The 15,100-nt window shown below is 43.6% G+C and overlaps 1 protein-coding gene across 15 annotated transcripts in view; it reads right to left on the reverse strand.

Annotated features, from left to right (window-relative positions):
- Nucleotides 1–15,100, reverse strand: part of LIMCH1 (LIM and calponin homology domains 1) — a 324,446-nt gene that overhangs the window by 8,911 nt on the left and 300,435 nt on the right. For 6 of the 15 annotated variants that reach the window (XM_032852716.1, XM_032852697.1, XM_032852710.1 and 3 more), the window contains 7 exons: nucleotides 13,596–13,676; nucleotides 10,243–10,335; nucleotides 9,269–9,373; nucleotides 7,807–7,934; nucleotides 6,064–6,185; nucleotides 5,663–5,786; nucleotides 1,359–1,467 (listed from right to left, as the gene is read on the reverse strand). In XM_032852716.1, coding sequence (XP_032708607.1) covers nucleotides 1,359–1,467; nucleotides 5,663–5,786; nucleotides 6,064–6,185; nucleotides 7,807–7,934; nucleotides 9,269–9,373; nucleotides 10,243–10,335; nucleotides 13,596–13,676 — 762 coding nt within the window. Of the gene's footprint in view, nucleotides 1–1,358; nucleotides 1,468–3,185; nucleotides 3,264–5,662; nucleotides 5,787–6,063; nucleotides 6,186–7,806; nucleotides 7,935–9,268; nucleotides 9,374–10,242; nucleotides 10,336–13,595; nucleotides 13,680–15,100 lie in introns of all 15 variants that reach the window. The other 9 variants (XM_032852691.1, XM_032852684.1, XM_032852724.1 and 6 more) reach the window with 3 other exon arrangements.

Here is a 15,100-nt window from a genome sequence, read left to right on the forward strand (position 1 = left end):
AATCTAAGAGGCGATCTGCCTTAAAGGGTCAGATCAGCTCTAGGAAGTGAATCATTAGAGAGAATAAAGGCTTTGATAGCTAAGAAGGCCAGTCTCCTCTCCTTTGAGAAACCGCGAAGACTCTTTGCCGTCTGGATTATTTCAAGTTCAGGGAAAGTCTCTGAGAACAAACCGTGGTATCGGAGCACATTATCTTGGCATTGCCGGGAATTAAAAAGTATATTCTTTGAGCCTCAAAACACTCCGAGACAAGTGTGGATATACATTGTTTAGCTTCATTTTACAATGAGAATATTGATCATTGGAGTCTAATTAAGGATCCATATTACGTTTTACTCATGGTAAGTCCCGTTTTGCACTAATTACTAATATGACTAAATTAATAATTTTGGGACTTTACTTGCTTCTCTTAGCTTATAGGTAAAGTGGGAGTTATTTTAAACCCATGCAAGTTTACTTGATAGCTGAAGACACTACCGACAAAGGAACAGGACAAAATTCGAGAGAAAGCACGGTAGCTTGGTGAAAAGAAAGAAATGATTCTTACTCAGAGTTCAAGGGTTTAGCTTCAACATAAAATATTAACTGGAATTGTGTCCATGAGTTGGGGGAAAAGAAAAAAAAAGAAGTGCTGATAGAGTCCCAACTTGTCAATTTCATAATAAATGAGCTAGAAGTGGTTCACCTCCTTACTGGTTCACCTCCCCCCTTACTAGCAGGAGATGTGAGACTAGGAGCGAGGCCTCTGCATTTTCAGCGAATTGGTCAATTCCTTCATCTCTGCTAGGTTCAGAGGAAATCACGGTGAGTTGGACAGATACGGCCCCCGCCCTTACGGAGGGGACGGTGTGAGGAGGTGATAATTCAACAATGAAACAAGCGAGTGGGAAGGACCAGGAAAGCCTCTCTCTAAGGACTGTAAAGGAACTGACGTCATCTGGGGGTCAGGGCAGCTTCTCAGAGGGAGCAATACTCAATCCATGATTACACACAAAGGCATTCAGAGACCTACGAGGAAGCAACTAGCTGTTAGCCACTTAATTGATGGAAAATCTTCCATTCAAAGATAACCTTTGCTGTGAAGTCACAAGAGTGTCAGAAGCAGAAAAGATGCTACATTCCAGACACGCTGCGCAAATCCATTTTGCTTCTTCTAACCTGCCGTCCCAGAGGGACGTGTGAGAGGAGAATTTCTTCCTGAAGGGTGGGCTGGCTCTGCGAACACTTCTGTACAACCCAGAGGGCCTGGCCTCACGAGCAGAGGCCCGTCAGGATTTCCGGGAGGAAATTTCTCAGCACAGAATGATGCTAGAAGATGCTAGAACACATCCCTCGGAGAGGAGGGCGGGCGTACGTACCCTAAAGCACTGGATGTGGAAATAGAGATGGAGGGTCTCGATGATCATGGCGGCTCCTTTGCCCAGAGGGAGCCCACAGGACGAGCACAGCTTCTTCCCGCTGATAGACCTGGGTTTCAAAATATACGGAGTAATAAGACGTTCATCTAGAGTAGCTGGTCAAATGCACTAACATGTAGCCTCAAGCAAAAAAAAAAAAAAAAAAAGATGGATTTTAACATCTTAAATATAAGATGTATATATATATATATGATATAGATATATATCTATATAGTATAGGATATAAGATATAAACCATGGATGGTTTATATCATGAATGCAATGGCAATTACTGAACTGATAACGAGCAGGAATTAAGCATCAGATACAAGTTGCAAGCGGCCTGTTGGACCCAATACAACAGGCCTCCATTATGGCACAGAATTTGGGGAATGTGTGTGTGTGTGTGTGTGTGTGTGTGTTTCAGTCATCAGTTACAGGAAGTCTATATTGTGTCGATTCAATCACATTGAATCTGGAAATGCCCTGAAATGACTCAGTGTACTTCCCCTATGTTTTCTTAAGTCCTAAGAGATAATCCAATTTAGCTTTACTAAGGCTTCAGTATTGCTTTAGGATTTTCTATCACTGGGGTTCATTGGCCCACGAGGCATTTCTTTTTACTTATTAAGAAAAATTGTTGTTGTTCTGGTTTAAAAATAGAGGCAACCGTCAAGCAGCCCAATAGGTACCAGGCAGACGTGGGACCCATTCTCTGCTCCGTCACCAAGTTCTATGATCGGGTATAAGGAATCACGTTTAAAATGAGAGGATTGGATTAGATGGGCTCCACCTACCCCCTCTTCCAGTGCAAACACCCTGGGGCTCCATAAACCAGGCACTTGCCATCTCTCTGAGTTGTAAGTGCCTAGAGAGCATAGGCTGCGTCTCCCCCATCTCTGCCCTCCCCCAAGCCCCTACTGTAGGGCCGACCACCGGACTAGAACCACACCCTGCACACTGACACAGGGTGAGAGCACTAGCTGGCCTCCTCTCAGACAGCTTCCCCACACCGGAGATCAGATCACAGTGATGCCCGCTGTCTGGAAAGCTCTTGGAATCACACAAGAAATTTTAAAATATGCAATTTCATTCAAAAGCCAACAGCATACAGAGGAACTGAAGAAACAGAAAGGAAGACAAGAGAAAAGAGGAAGAGTTGCTCCGAGCAAACTCTGTTTATTAGGATTTCCCTCTTATCCGGTAGTAAAATGGAATTTCTAAATCAAAGAAAACCTCTGAGTTCCCACTACTTTGGTCTCTCCAGTGAATGGGAACTCAGGCAGTTTTTAAGAATATCATGGGGCCCGATTAATGTCCAGAAGCAACTGTAACAGAGCTTGAGTGGGGGAAAGGGAAGGATGAAGTTTTGTTGCTAGTCCCCGCCTGGGTCCCCGTTAAGAGCCAGCAGCAGACCCTGCCCAGAAGGCCTGGCCAAACTTGGAGGGAAAGGCGCCAGCTGAGGAGCCCAGCAATTGTCTGGTGGATTTTATTATTAGATTCTGGGTTCTGCACAATGTAATTAAAGCCCCATGGCCACAGCCGTGCCAACATCATACACTTGGCTTTTTCTATCATGGGCTGAGAAAATCTGCAGGCAGATGGGGGATGAGTTCTTTCCTCCTGCCTGTGTGTGTGTGTGTGTGTGTGTGTGTGTGTGTTTAGGAGGAGAGGCAGGTGAACACATCTCTCCGAATCATCTGGCAAGCACTAATTTGGTTGAAATCATGCTCGGCAGGCACAAGGTGAAATCAAGCAGCCTCAGAAAGGCTTTCTAACCTCTTGTACCTGTTTGGTGATTGGCCAGGAGGGGTGGGAGAACAGGGGGACAAGTGCCCAGCCTGGAAATTCTCTCGAGGGCTTTTCCTGTAACACGGTAAAGGAGCCAAAAATTATGAGAAGCGAAGAGAAGCCCCTCCCACAAGAAGAGACATTCTGGATGAAAACAAAACAAAACAAACACTCCCTTGACAACAAAATAGAAAACAACAGCATGTCCTAGTGGTAATTTTTTATGAAGAACAGACATAGTCATTCCATCTAGCAAAGCCTGTATGTGCATTGGCTGCGTAATATCAAAACCAGGCTGGCACGGTTGGACAGGAAGACACAATATCTCTCTAGTATTTCTCTAGTATAATCTCATTATTATTATTTTTTCCAGGAACGTTTCTAGTTGACACTGCATGCTGGGTTAGATATAAAAATCATGGACTGGGTGGGAAGGGAGAGATGAGTAGGGATATAGGTAAAAGCTCTTAAAGGAGCCCAGAGCTAAGGGCAGAGCGTTAATGGAGATTTTTTTTTTTAACAAGGTGGCTTCTACCCCTACCAGTAATTTCATCATGGGTACAAGTGATTAGGGGTAATGTTCAAAACATGTAATAACCGCTAGGTCATGAACATTGACACAGCAGAATGGCCCCAGCCAGAAGCTACTGCAATGGCTTGACAGGTGCTCTTGGTGTCACATGAGATTTGCCTGTGATTCAGCCTTGCTCTGCAGTGGCATATGAGCCTTGCCCGAGCTCTTGCTTTTAAGAGTTTGTTTCATTTGTGAAGAAAGGGACAGAACATGGAAAAGAAGGAAGAAAGGAGAAATGCCAACAGACAAGTGAACGGAGCAGTAGTCCCTCTGGCTTCGAACTGCTTTCAGAGAGACTCCCTAAGCCCCTGCCCACTCACACCTCCCTCCTTAGGCAGAGCTTGTCTCTTCCAGAGTATCAGATTTTCATGTGATACCCTAAAGTATAAGCACATTGTCTTTAAAAAGGTTGAAAATCCGAGCAGTAACTGAGAACAGTAATGATTACTTCTAGGTGATTTTACCTTCTATTGATTTTGAGTCATCGGGACAGATAGTAATAAAATAGGATACACGTAAGAGGAAAGGGGAAAAGGTTCAAGCACTATATTGAGGAAAAAAACTGTTAACATGATAAATTAGGTAAAAAGATGAATTTTTGAAACAAGCCATCATCACCATCACCATCACCACCACCAATGTCACCAACATCACCACCACTATCACCACCGTCATCGTCACCTCCATCACCATTGTCACCACCATCACCGTCATCACCATCATCACCATTGTCATTGTCACCACCGTCACCATCACCACTGTCACCATTAACACCATCACCATCCTCACCACAATCGTCACCACTACCACCACCATCACCATCACCACCATCATCACCACCATCGTTATCACCATCACCACCACCACCATCACCACCACCACCACCGCCACCACCACACCACCACCATCACCACCACCACCATCATCATCATCACCCACACCATCACCATTGTTTGGCACTATCAACACCACCACTGACATATATAGCACCTATCATTTGCCAGGCACAAAACCCTATGAGGTAGGTACTAATATTATTCCCATTTTACACATGAGGAAACTGAGGCAGAAAAGGATTAAGTAACTTGCTTAAAGTCCTATGCCAGCAAGTGGAAGAATCAAAGTTTAAATCTAGGTCATCTGGCTCTAGGTAGAATGATTGGTTAATGCATCATGAATGTTATATATTTTAAAAACTGGTTACAAGGAACCTCTTATCCAAATATGATTTTATCTAGGAACTATGGTTTCATTTTGACTTCCTGCACCACCTAACCAGTCAAGTACTTTGGATAAGTTATTTAATTTCCCTGAGCCTCAATGTCCTCATCTCTAAAATGGAAACAAGACCCAGTAAAGTTACTGGAAGAGTTCAGTGAATTAACGTATATAAAAAGGGACGAGATATGTAAACTCTTCAACACAGTGCCTATTATATATTGAAAGGCTTAAAAAATGATAGGAACCATTCTTATTGTAAAATAATATGGTTTTTAAAAAATAAGAATATAACCTGGGGTAGTTACTTCATGGGAGTACATGTAAATGAGAGAAAAACACTTTTTTCCTTGAAAGAACATTTGTCAACAGGCTCTGAGACAATTTAACTCACTTAAATAAATCACTTATGCAACAGGCCTGCAAATTCTTCCCAAATGTTTAGATTTGTAGGCTGAAGACATTATCAATTACAAATTGATAAAAATCAGAGTCCGTATTTGCTGGCCAGGAAGACTGTCTCAGACATCCATAAATACTTATTTTCTGATCACTCAGGGTCAGTGGACAAGAAGCACAAAAAGACTGCTGACATCTTACCATCTCACACTTGTTTCCCATTCTTAGTCAATAAATTTCAAAAAGCAAAGGAATTCCACATCCGTCTTATTTAGCTACTCACTTCCGTCTTTCACCCGGAGATTCGATCTGATGGTTAATGTTTTTATCCAAAGGGAGGGTTTTTGGCTTCACATCTTCTAGAATGTGCGTCGATGGGTTTGATACCTGCTGACTCTGGGATGGATCTGAGGCCGAGGAAAGAATAAAGAACATAAACTTAGTGTTCAGTAACATCCCCCTAGTGCTCTGTATGTCCTCTTTCTTGAAAGCACTAATGCCCGCTGGGATCTCACCGTGAGTCCATGTAGACTGTGGGCCCACAGTGGTGGGAGTCTTTTCACTGTGTTGTTTGGAGTAAGCTACAAGAGAGGCCCGCAGCCAGTAGAGTTCATACCTGTCTGAACCACATGTGTGTGGGGTCTTCTAATAATTTCATTATTGGGTTTCAACGCCCATTCTTACCCTGAGCTAGCTGTGAGTTCATCCCACAGTGTAGGGCCCCAGTTTCTGTATCCAACTGTTGGTCCTGATGGCCTCCTTTCCATACAGGATTCTTAGAATGAGCCAATGCCCCTTGAGTTAGGCTGTTGAGATAAACAAATGTATATTTCAGAACAGAGATGAAAGCAATAGAACTAAACTTATCCTATCCCTTAGGGCATGGAAATACCTAGTTACGATATGAAAAGAGAAACGGGACTAACGAAATGTTTATTCTTTTCATTTTAAACCAGATTTAAAGTACTGGAGAATCCTACACATTTTCATTATCCATCAATTTACTAAGCTTGAGAAACCATTATTTCTGAAGTCTTCCCCATCTCCTTGTCCCTAAAGGTCTTCATTTCTGATCATTTCAAGGGATACCAGAGCCAACTGGAATCTCCCAGATGTTCACAGGAGAGGACTTATGGTAGAAAATACTTGGGCCCCACAGGTTTGGGCCGCCCATGAGAATTCACTGGCCTTGCAGTAGCATCTGTGTGCAAGAGAAGGAGATGGAGGAGGTTTAAAAATGTTCAGAGTTTCTGGAGATAACAGGGACTGTCTGGAGAAGCAGCAAAAATTCATGTATAATGCTGAGCAGCATCATTCAAATATTCCTGACCAGTGGCTTTTGTATCATGAAACTGGAAAGTTCCTTTAAATAGTGTTAACTGGAAACAGATGGGCTATATCCCAAAGGCTCTGCAGACTCTGGGCATGGGCCCGAAGACCCCATGGCCACAATCCACCCAGTCTTCTGGCTGATGGACACGGGAGAATTCTCAGAGCAGATCCTACCAGAGGGCTCCACTCGCAGCCAAACTTTCAAATTGGACAGTCTTTGAAAATGACTCTAGCTTTTCACATCTTTGGAGCTCTCTGAAGGTGCAGTGTGTGTGTACACACGTGTATCTCCGCACACTCGTGTATGTGTATGTGTGCATATGCTTGCACACTTGCCAATCTCTCTCTGGTATCTCAGGACCCCAAAAGCAAATATCTGTCTCATAAAGAACTTGCTGGTGGCAGCATACTGCCAATTTCCAGGACTCCAGGGGTCCCTTCTAGGTTAGGCCCAGGGTGGCATCAATAAGCCCACTATGCCCCGTAGCTACAACCAGATTCTGCTCCAGTTTGAGCTAGCTCTGAATGATCTAGGGGTTTCTGGGTATGCGGTTTGGATCTCCCATGGTACATACTAGAATCCATGGGGTGGGATGATTATCCACAACCAATCATTTGTAATCCTTTACAGGATAACAAATTAGTTATCCTTTATACTGTCACACAGAATAAATGTGATTTCTCACAGCTCAGAGGATACTGAGAGTAAAGTCCAGGTCCACGGTCAACCCACAGTGGGTAGGACCCCAGGATCTCATTTTAACCTCTATCCCTCCGGACACATCAACCATATCAGGTGAATGACAGTTAGATCTGGGGCTTTGAAGTGACAACGTGCTCCTCTGATGATCTATACTACCTCCCCTCACTTAAAAAAGATTTCACATATTTTAAAAATAAGGTGATTTATATTCAAGAGCATAAAGACTGACTTTGGAGATATTAGAATATGTTTAAGCAACACGTAATGTATTACTGGAATGATAATTTCAAAGCTGAATATGATTTGCATTAGAAATGGGTACCCTTTCTGGGGAGCTAACAGGCAGAGTCTGGCTTTGCTCATTTAGAAGGACAGGCTGGTACAGTTCATACCTGCCAGCTTCCTCTGGTGGCCAATCTTCCCGAGGGTTATGCAATAAATCACTGTTGTCTCCCTGGAGCGGCTTCCTCTGTCTTGTCTCTTGTTCTTCCTCTCGACCGTTTTCCAAGTCCATCTTATTCTAATTGAGAAAAGAAGGATAATATTGAATATTATTTATTTACTGAGAGAGAGAAAGAATGCACGTGGGGGGTGGGGCAGAGGGAGAGGGAGAGAGAGAATCTCAAGCAGACTCCCCGCTGAGCGCAGAGCCCAACTCAGGGCTCGATCCCATGACCCACGATATGATGACCTGAGCCGAAAGCAAGAGTCAGAGGCTTGAATGAAATGAGCCACCTAAGCACCCCTGAGTATCATTTTTATTTTTTTAGTTTTAATTAATTAATTTTTAAAAAAGATTTTATTTATTTATTTGACGGAGAGAGAGAGATCATAAGTAGGCAGAGAGGCAGGCAGAGGGAGAAGGGGAAGCAGGCTCTCCGCTGAGCAGAAAGCCTGATGTGAGGCTCGATCCCAGGACCCTGAGATCATGACCCTAGCCAAAGGCAGAGGCTTAACCCACTGAGCCACCCAGGAGCCCCCTGAATATTTTTAAACACACTGGACAACACTCATCTCTGCCCATGGTGTATTTGAAACATTTTTTCCAATCACATTGCCTACAGTGTAAAGAATAATTGTCCAAATTAACTGAATAGTAAGTGCTTTCCAACGATTTGAAACCAATGTGTAAACTGGATCTCTCTTAAAAGTTATCACAAAAGAGAACTGCTCAGAAAGCCCACCTTGCAAAGTAAAACAAAGTCCTAGGACTGTTCAGTTAGGAGAAATGGCTCTTGTGGGCCCATCGGTTTTGTTTGGTTTTGTTTTGTTTTTAAATTCAGATTCCAGACTATTCCAAGTCTTGGTATGACTTTTGTTCAATAGCTCCCCAACCTTATTTGGGGGATATGGAGGTAGACCACCCTTTCTCTGCTCTCTCCAGCCCTTGAAGACACAAATAAATTTCATGGGGAATTTTAAGAGTGGTTTAGAAGCAATTTCCATGGAGGCTGGTGGGGAGTGCATTGCTGGCTACCATCCAGGGCAAAGGGATGCATGATGTGGCGGAGAGGAATACATATGTGTTGAATGAGTGAACGATGGGCTGTCAGAGGCACATTCCAGCAAATGCTCCACTAATCAGGACCTCTCCAGCCAGTGCAGGGACATTATGGTTGCTAGGCCCTGGGAGCATATCTGGCCCCAGTAATGATTTCACTGCTCCCCAGGAAATGACTCTGGAGTCTGACCATGGCAGTGACAGCACCATGGGGTACAATGGCCACACAGCAGCTGATGCAACTCTAGGGCAAGGGTCAGTCCTGGATTTAAACTGGTGGAAAACTTGAGCTTGTTGTTTTATACTTTTTAGGTTTATTTTTTTCACAAATTACTTTTAATCTACGGTCTCACCATTTTCCCACTGCCTTCGGTCACAGAGGAGGATGTAGATAGTTGGTCTGCAGAACTTGAAGAAAGAATAAATGGAACCACGGTGTCTTCAATTATTTTGCGCTCCTAAAGGGAAGGACAGTAATTAATGAAAGGGGGAAAAAAGAAAATAAAATCACATTTGTCAAGAGAAAAATTCATTAAGGAGCTTAAAGAAAAAAAATTGGATTATGTGCAAACAAGCAGGGCATTAAAAAAAGGGGTCTTATTTTCTAAAAGCATGTAAATCAGAATGTACTTTCTATGGGCAATGATTTAGAAATTAGCATTTAATTTGGAAAAACAAAGTCTGCAAATTAGTCTGATTCAAGAAGCCTAATTAGAAATGCTTTTAGGGATCAGATTAGGCACAACAATTACTGAAGATAAATTCACAACAAAATTAATCATAAGCAAATTTTAGCTAATACGCCTTAAATGTAGTTCCCTTCTAATTCTGTAATGTGGTCTGGTTTGTTCATCTAAAAAAAATAAGTAAAACAAAAGCAAATTCTCCTCCCTCCAAATCTCTCTAGTACAATATAGTGAATGGAGTTGGTAAGGATTCACTTAGCCCCAACATCAAAATTGTCCTCACAAAATTAATTCACTACTACCAAACATGCTTTCCTCAAACACACAAATAGATACTTTCGTGTCATCTCTTTGAGGTAAATCAAGAATGTGACTCTCTGACTAGAAAACAGATAAAATTCTATTGTCTCCCTTGACCATAACTCAACACGCCCTTACCACAAATTAAATTCGGGGGAATTGTGGTCTTTTAGAGCCTACGGCTCTTTGAAGAAGTCGACAGGGCTCTGCTGTAAGGAGAATGAGACACGGCCATGTGCATACATAAACCGCAGACCAAAAAAAAAAAAAAAGAAAAAAAAACCCAATAAACTTTGAGGAATCAAAAGCACAAGTCAAATTCCTTCTTGGGAATTTCCTACCTCCTCATAGTATCTGCGTTCCTCCTCTTCCACCTCCTTCTGGGCCTTTTCCCACTCTTCTTTCAGCTTGTTCTGTTCCTTCTGGTACCTCTCCTGTTACAGAATTTCCACAGATGGTTCCTGAACTGACATCGCGTACCCCACTGGGACCCTCCCTCCCCTCTAAGCCACCGTATACAATCCACTGCAAGACAGTTCTTCATTGCGCAACGTTCTGAGTCTAATCCATTCACGCTCTAAAAGGGGAATGGTATTTTGTGGCGCTCCAACATGTTAGGAACATAACAATCCTAACAGAGAACACTCTTTTCTGCTGTTGGTGTGTTACAGATTTGTTCTCGAATCTATGAGTAGATGTTTGCTTATGCAAAGAGAAAAGACAGACTGAGAGACTCTAAGATCTTCCTTAACTTGGCTTTTGTCCTGGGACGGTGGCTTAAACCACTGGTTTGTTTCTACTGGGCCCTTTGGAGACGAGTTTTGCCACTTCACTAATGGAAATAATATGGCTACTGAGAGAGTCTGATAGAAGAAAAAACGACAAGCAAAACCTTGTAGGTTTACAAGTTGGACAATGCAGAAAGGTCCGGAGTAGATAAGATGATAATTAGCTGAGTAGCTGAATTACTCTTTGCTTGTAGCCATTCTGTCAAAATGGAATCTTCCTAGGTTTCAGTAACTTCTGAATTAACAATAGATTTTAAACAGCCATTAGAAGGCTACAACATCAGAACTGCGGCACTATTTCCGGAAGTAGTACAGCACTAGTCACCACTTCTGGAGGGAAAAAATACTCTGAATAAAGATGGCTTTAAAATGTGACTGGAGTCCTTTGGACAGCTGACTAGAAGAAATGGATAAATGGAGGTTAAAATTCATGCTTATAGGGAGAGCTGACACCCCGGGTGCCTTGGGAATGGTGTCCCCGACATGACAGAGACAGAGGCATCACGGAAGTACCACACACAGTCAAATGTTTTCGCCTAATTATTGTCAATCCTCTCTCTGTCTTTTATCTTCCTAGGGAAGGCACTGAGATTTCCTCCAGGTGCGACCTGTTATGTCATTATCTTAGGAGTAAAAGGGTTTTATTGGGATTATCTGAAGCCTGGTGTTCTTATTAATGCTCTAGAAAAACCATCATTGGTCAACTCATGGCGGGCTTTGAACTCCAGGTAAAAATCTTGTTATCAAAACCCAAGATGTTATAAAGTTTCTGAGAGGGACTTCAGGGGTCTTTCAGAATAGAGGAAACAGACTCTCAAACTTAACAAAAGCTGAAAAACAAGCAAACCTTGGATTTCTTGGTTCTATGAGCTCATATTCCAGGTTCTCCCACCCCGAGAGGATCAATAGGATCAATGGAGGTGATCCAGGGAATGAAAGAGGCTGTATGTCTGTGCCACACAGACACACACACACACCTCGGTACACATACGTGCACACACATTTGCACACACCAGCATACATACATGCATACCCAATACAGACCCCTGCACACACCAACACACTCACACAAATGCCTTGTCCCAAAGCCCACAACCCTGCAGTGTCACACTGGGTAACAATTTGGTGGGACAAAAATATATCTGTCTCCAGCAGTAACCAAGGTCACCTTTCAGGGTATAAACCGCCACCATGTTTGTCTTCTTACTCTGTGGGCTTTCTGACTCTGACCATGTAGCTGGGGAATAGGCATCGGGTTTTCAAGGGACTAGCAGATGGCCAGGGCTGGTCTGGAGTCTCCCAGTGGACCCGAAGTCCCAACAGCCCTGGGACTTTGCTGAATCTGGTTGGTAATTACCCCTTGGCAACTGGGAAAAGCGTTAATTAAGCTTAACTGGCCGACCTAAAGCCCCATGACAATTAGTTACCTCAAACCCTCCCCACTGCAGTGCTCCCAGTCCCTGGGAACTAAGCCAAGAGGGTCAGAGCAAAAAGATAAAGGGGGGGGGGAAGGTAAAACACAGCAGTGTAAAGTCATCAAAATTAATGAGATTTAACATTTTTTTCCTTTATGATCTTTTAGTAAAATCAGTACTATTGGGAATACAGCAGAGAGAACGTGACTTTTAAAGTCCTACAGACTTGGACTTGAAACCAGGCTCAACAACTACCTGTTCGCTGTGTGACCTTGAGCAATTAAGTTAACTTCTTTGAAGCTTAGTTTCTTCAGTTGCAAAATGGGACTAACAAGACATACTTTGAACTTTGAAGAGTTTTATGAGGACTGAACTGGACAGGATACATCAGGTACCAACAAATATGCCAGTTCTTGGCACACCCAGGTTACTCCGGTTAGTTTCTAGGGTTGCTAGGTTATTTTCTGAAACACTATTACTCTACAAAACTGGCTTGAAACAAGTAGCGGTTGATACATTTACTCCCAGAACCTTCCTAGAATTAAAATTTATCAGCCTTTACTCAAGGAGCGGAGCAAATATTTCTACTTAAGGAACAAGACCCAGGCCAAATTTTATTTCACATGTATGCTATCAAATAGATTTTTGGTATTTCGTCCCCACCCCACTTGGACTGGAATTTGACTGGCAACTAAGGAGGTGACGAATGGACATGTTGGCCCCTAATAGTTGGATTTTTTTTTTTAGGATTTTATTAATTTTTTAAGATTTTTATTTATTTGAGAGAGCGATAGAGGGCATGAGTGTGTGTGGTGGGGGGGAGGAGTGAGGGGGAGAGGGAGTGGGAGAAGGAGAAGCAGGTTTCCCACTGAGCAGGGAGCCCAATGTGGGGCTCCATCCCAGGACCCCGGGATCATGACCTGATGGCAGATGCTTAACCGACTGAGCCACCCAGGCAGGCACCCCTGAAGATTTTATTTCTAAGTAATCTCTACACCCAGCGTGGGGCTCAAACTCACGACCCCAAGATCAAGAGTCACATGCTCTACCGACTGAGCCAGCCAGGTGACCCCTAGGATTTTTTTTTTTTTTTTTTTTAGTAAAATGCTTTTTCTTCTTCTTTTAAAATTTACTTTTTATTTTTAGATAAATCCAATTAGTCAACATATAGTACATCACTAGTTTCCAATCTGGAGTTCAGTAATTCATCAGTTGCGTATAACGCCCAGTGCTCATCCCATCACGTGTTTTTTTTTCGCTGTGTTCATCAGTGCAACCTCCAGCAAGGGGAATTAGACACAGGACACTTTGTTGCACGGGCACAAAATGAACTTAGACTCACTAGCTCCTGAGAAGCATCTAATTCCATGCACTTCCTGTGCTAAAAACTTATCTACGACAACAATAATTAAAGGAGCAGCATCTAATAGAAAAACAACAACAACAACAACAACAACAACAACAACAACAAAGCAGTGACCCCAGTCCTACCTGAAGCAAACGTTCCTGCTCCTGTTGCCATTTTTCCTGTCGCCGGCGCTCCTCTTCTGGGTCCCATGCCCAGAACTTAAACTGCTTAGAAAATAAAACTGTGATCAGAGCTAAGCCATGTCCTCAAGGCCAGGCTGGGGCAAGGGACACAATCAGCTTACAAACCGGCACTAGATGGACAAGCGGAAGCAGAAGCCCTTAACATACTGAATGACCTTCTTTGTCAACGAAAACTATTTTTTCATCTTCATCTCTCCTTGGTTGACTTCCAAGAGGCCTGTATGATGCTGTGACCCTTTTTGGAGCTAATGAAAACATGGACGTAATTAGCCCCTGGCAGGGGAAGGCATTGGTTTCCCTTTCTTTCAGAAGCGATTTCTTAAACCTATTCACGCTTCTGAGCTTGAGACCCTCGTTCTGCATATGGATCCTAGTCCCAGCACATGGGGACGCTGCAGAGTGGACTTTTGTGAGAAGCGGTGTTTGCTGCACTATAGGACTAAGCATTCATACTGCTCCTGCGTTTCTCCATCAGGTTAGTTCAAGGGCCAGTGCTCACCAGCATCACCTGTGATCCAGGAACGAGGGGATCTCTGCCCTCATTCAAACCCAAAGGCTTTTTTTTTTTTTGTAAAAAGGTCTTTGTGAGTTTGGCACCAAGTGAGTTAACAGGAATAATGAGAGAAGGAGGCATGAACCAAAGTGCGCCCCCACAATACAGAATACCCGAAGCAGAGCCGGGGAGAGAAATCACAGCTGGTCTCTGGGAAACCTCCTAAAGGGGTGGGGGCTGCGGTGTTTGAACTTGGCCTCTCCCCACCAAGGCAAGCCACATTCCCCAGGAACTGTGCTGCTTCTCTTCCCTCTGTTCTGATGGGTGTGGTTTGGGGAGGCACTTAGAACTGCCTGCCTGGGAATCCTGAGAGAAGCAGCAAGATGAGGGGGGAGGTTTTAGAGAAGGGGGGGGTCTTAGGGAGAAGCGGGGGAGTCTGGTGCAGGATGGGAAGCAGGCAGAATCTATCTACCTGGGCTGCCTGAGAAGCTAGACAGGGCCAGTCCTGGCCAAGGCTTAAATGGGTCTAGTTACTGCCCAAGATACCTGGGCCAGCTCACCTTCGGCCCTGCCCTGCCCCCAACAGATCGATGCTACCATCTGGATGCCCGAAGGCTGGGCTGGCCCAGGGAAGTGTCTCCAGGCTGAGAACGCAGGCCAGACCATGGCTGGTGCTCGATTTATAACAATATAAAGAGTATTGTATACCCCATTGATGCTCTTGCTATGGTGCCTGCAGTTAGGGTGATATCCATAAAAAGTCAAGGCAAGGTGGGCCAACAGGGTAGGGAAATGTATTTCCTATATGCCACTCTTGGGATTCATACTGCACATGAGCAGACTAAAGGCTCTGACATGTTATGTGGGAGAAAAGCTATTTAATTGTATATAATTCAAAACTTCCCAAGTTTCCTTGGATGACCATAAGATGTCATCCAAATGGGATTCCAGA

The sequence above is a fragment of the Lontra canadensis genome, unplaced genomic scaffold (assembly GCF_010015895.1).
Source record: "Lontra canadensis isolate GAN:19392208 unplaced genomic scaffold, GSC_riverotter_1.0 scaffold1, whole genome shotgun sequence".
NCBI classification, from domain to species: domain Eukaryota; kingdom Metazoa; phylum Chordata; class Mammalia; order Carnivora; family Mustelidae; genus Lontra; species Lontra canadensis.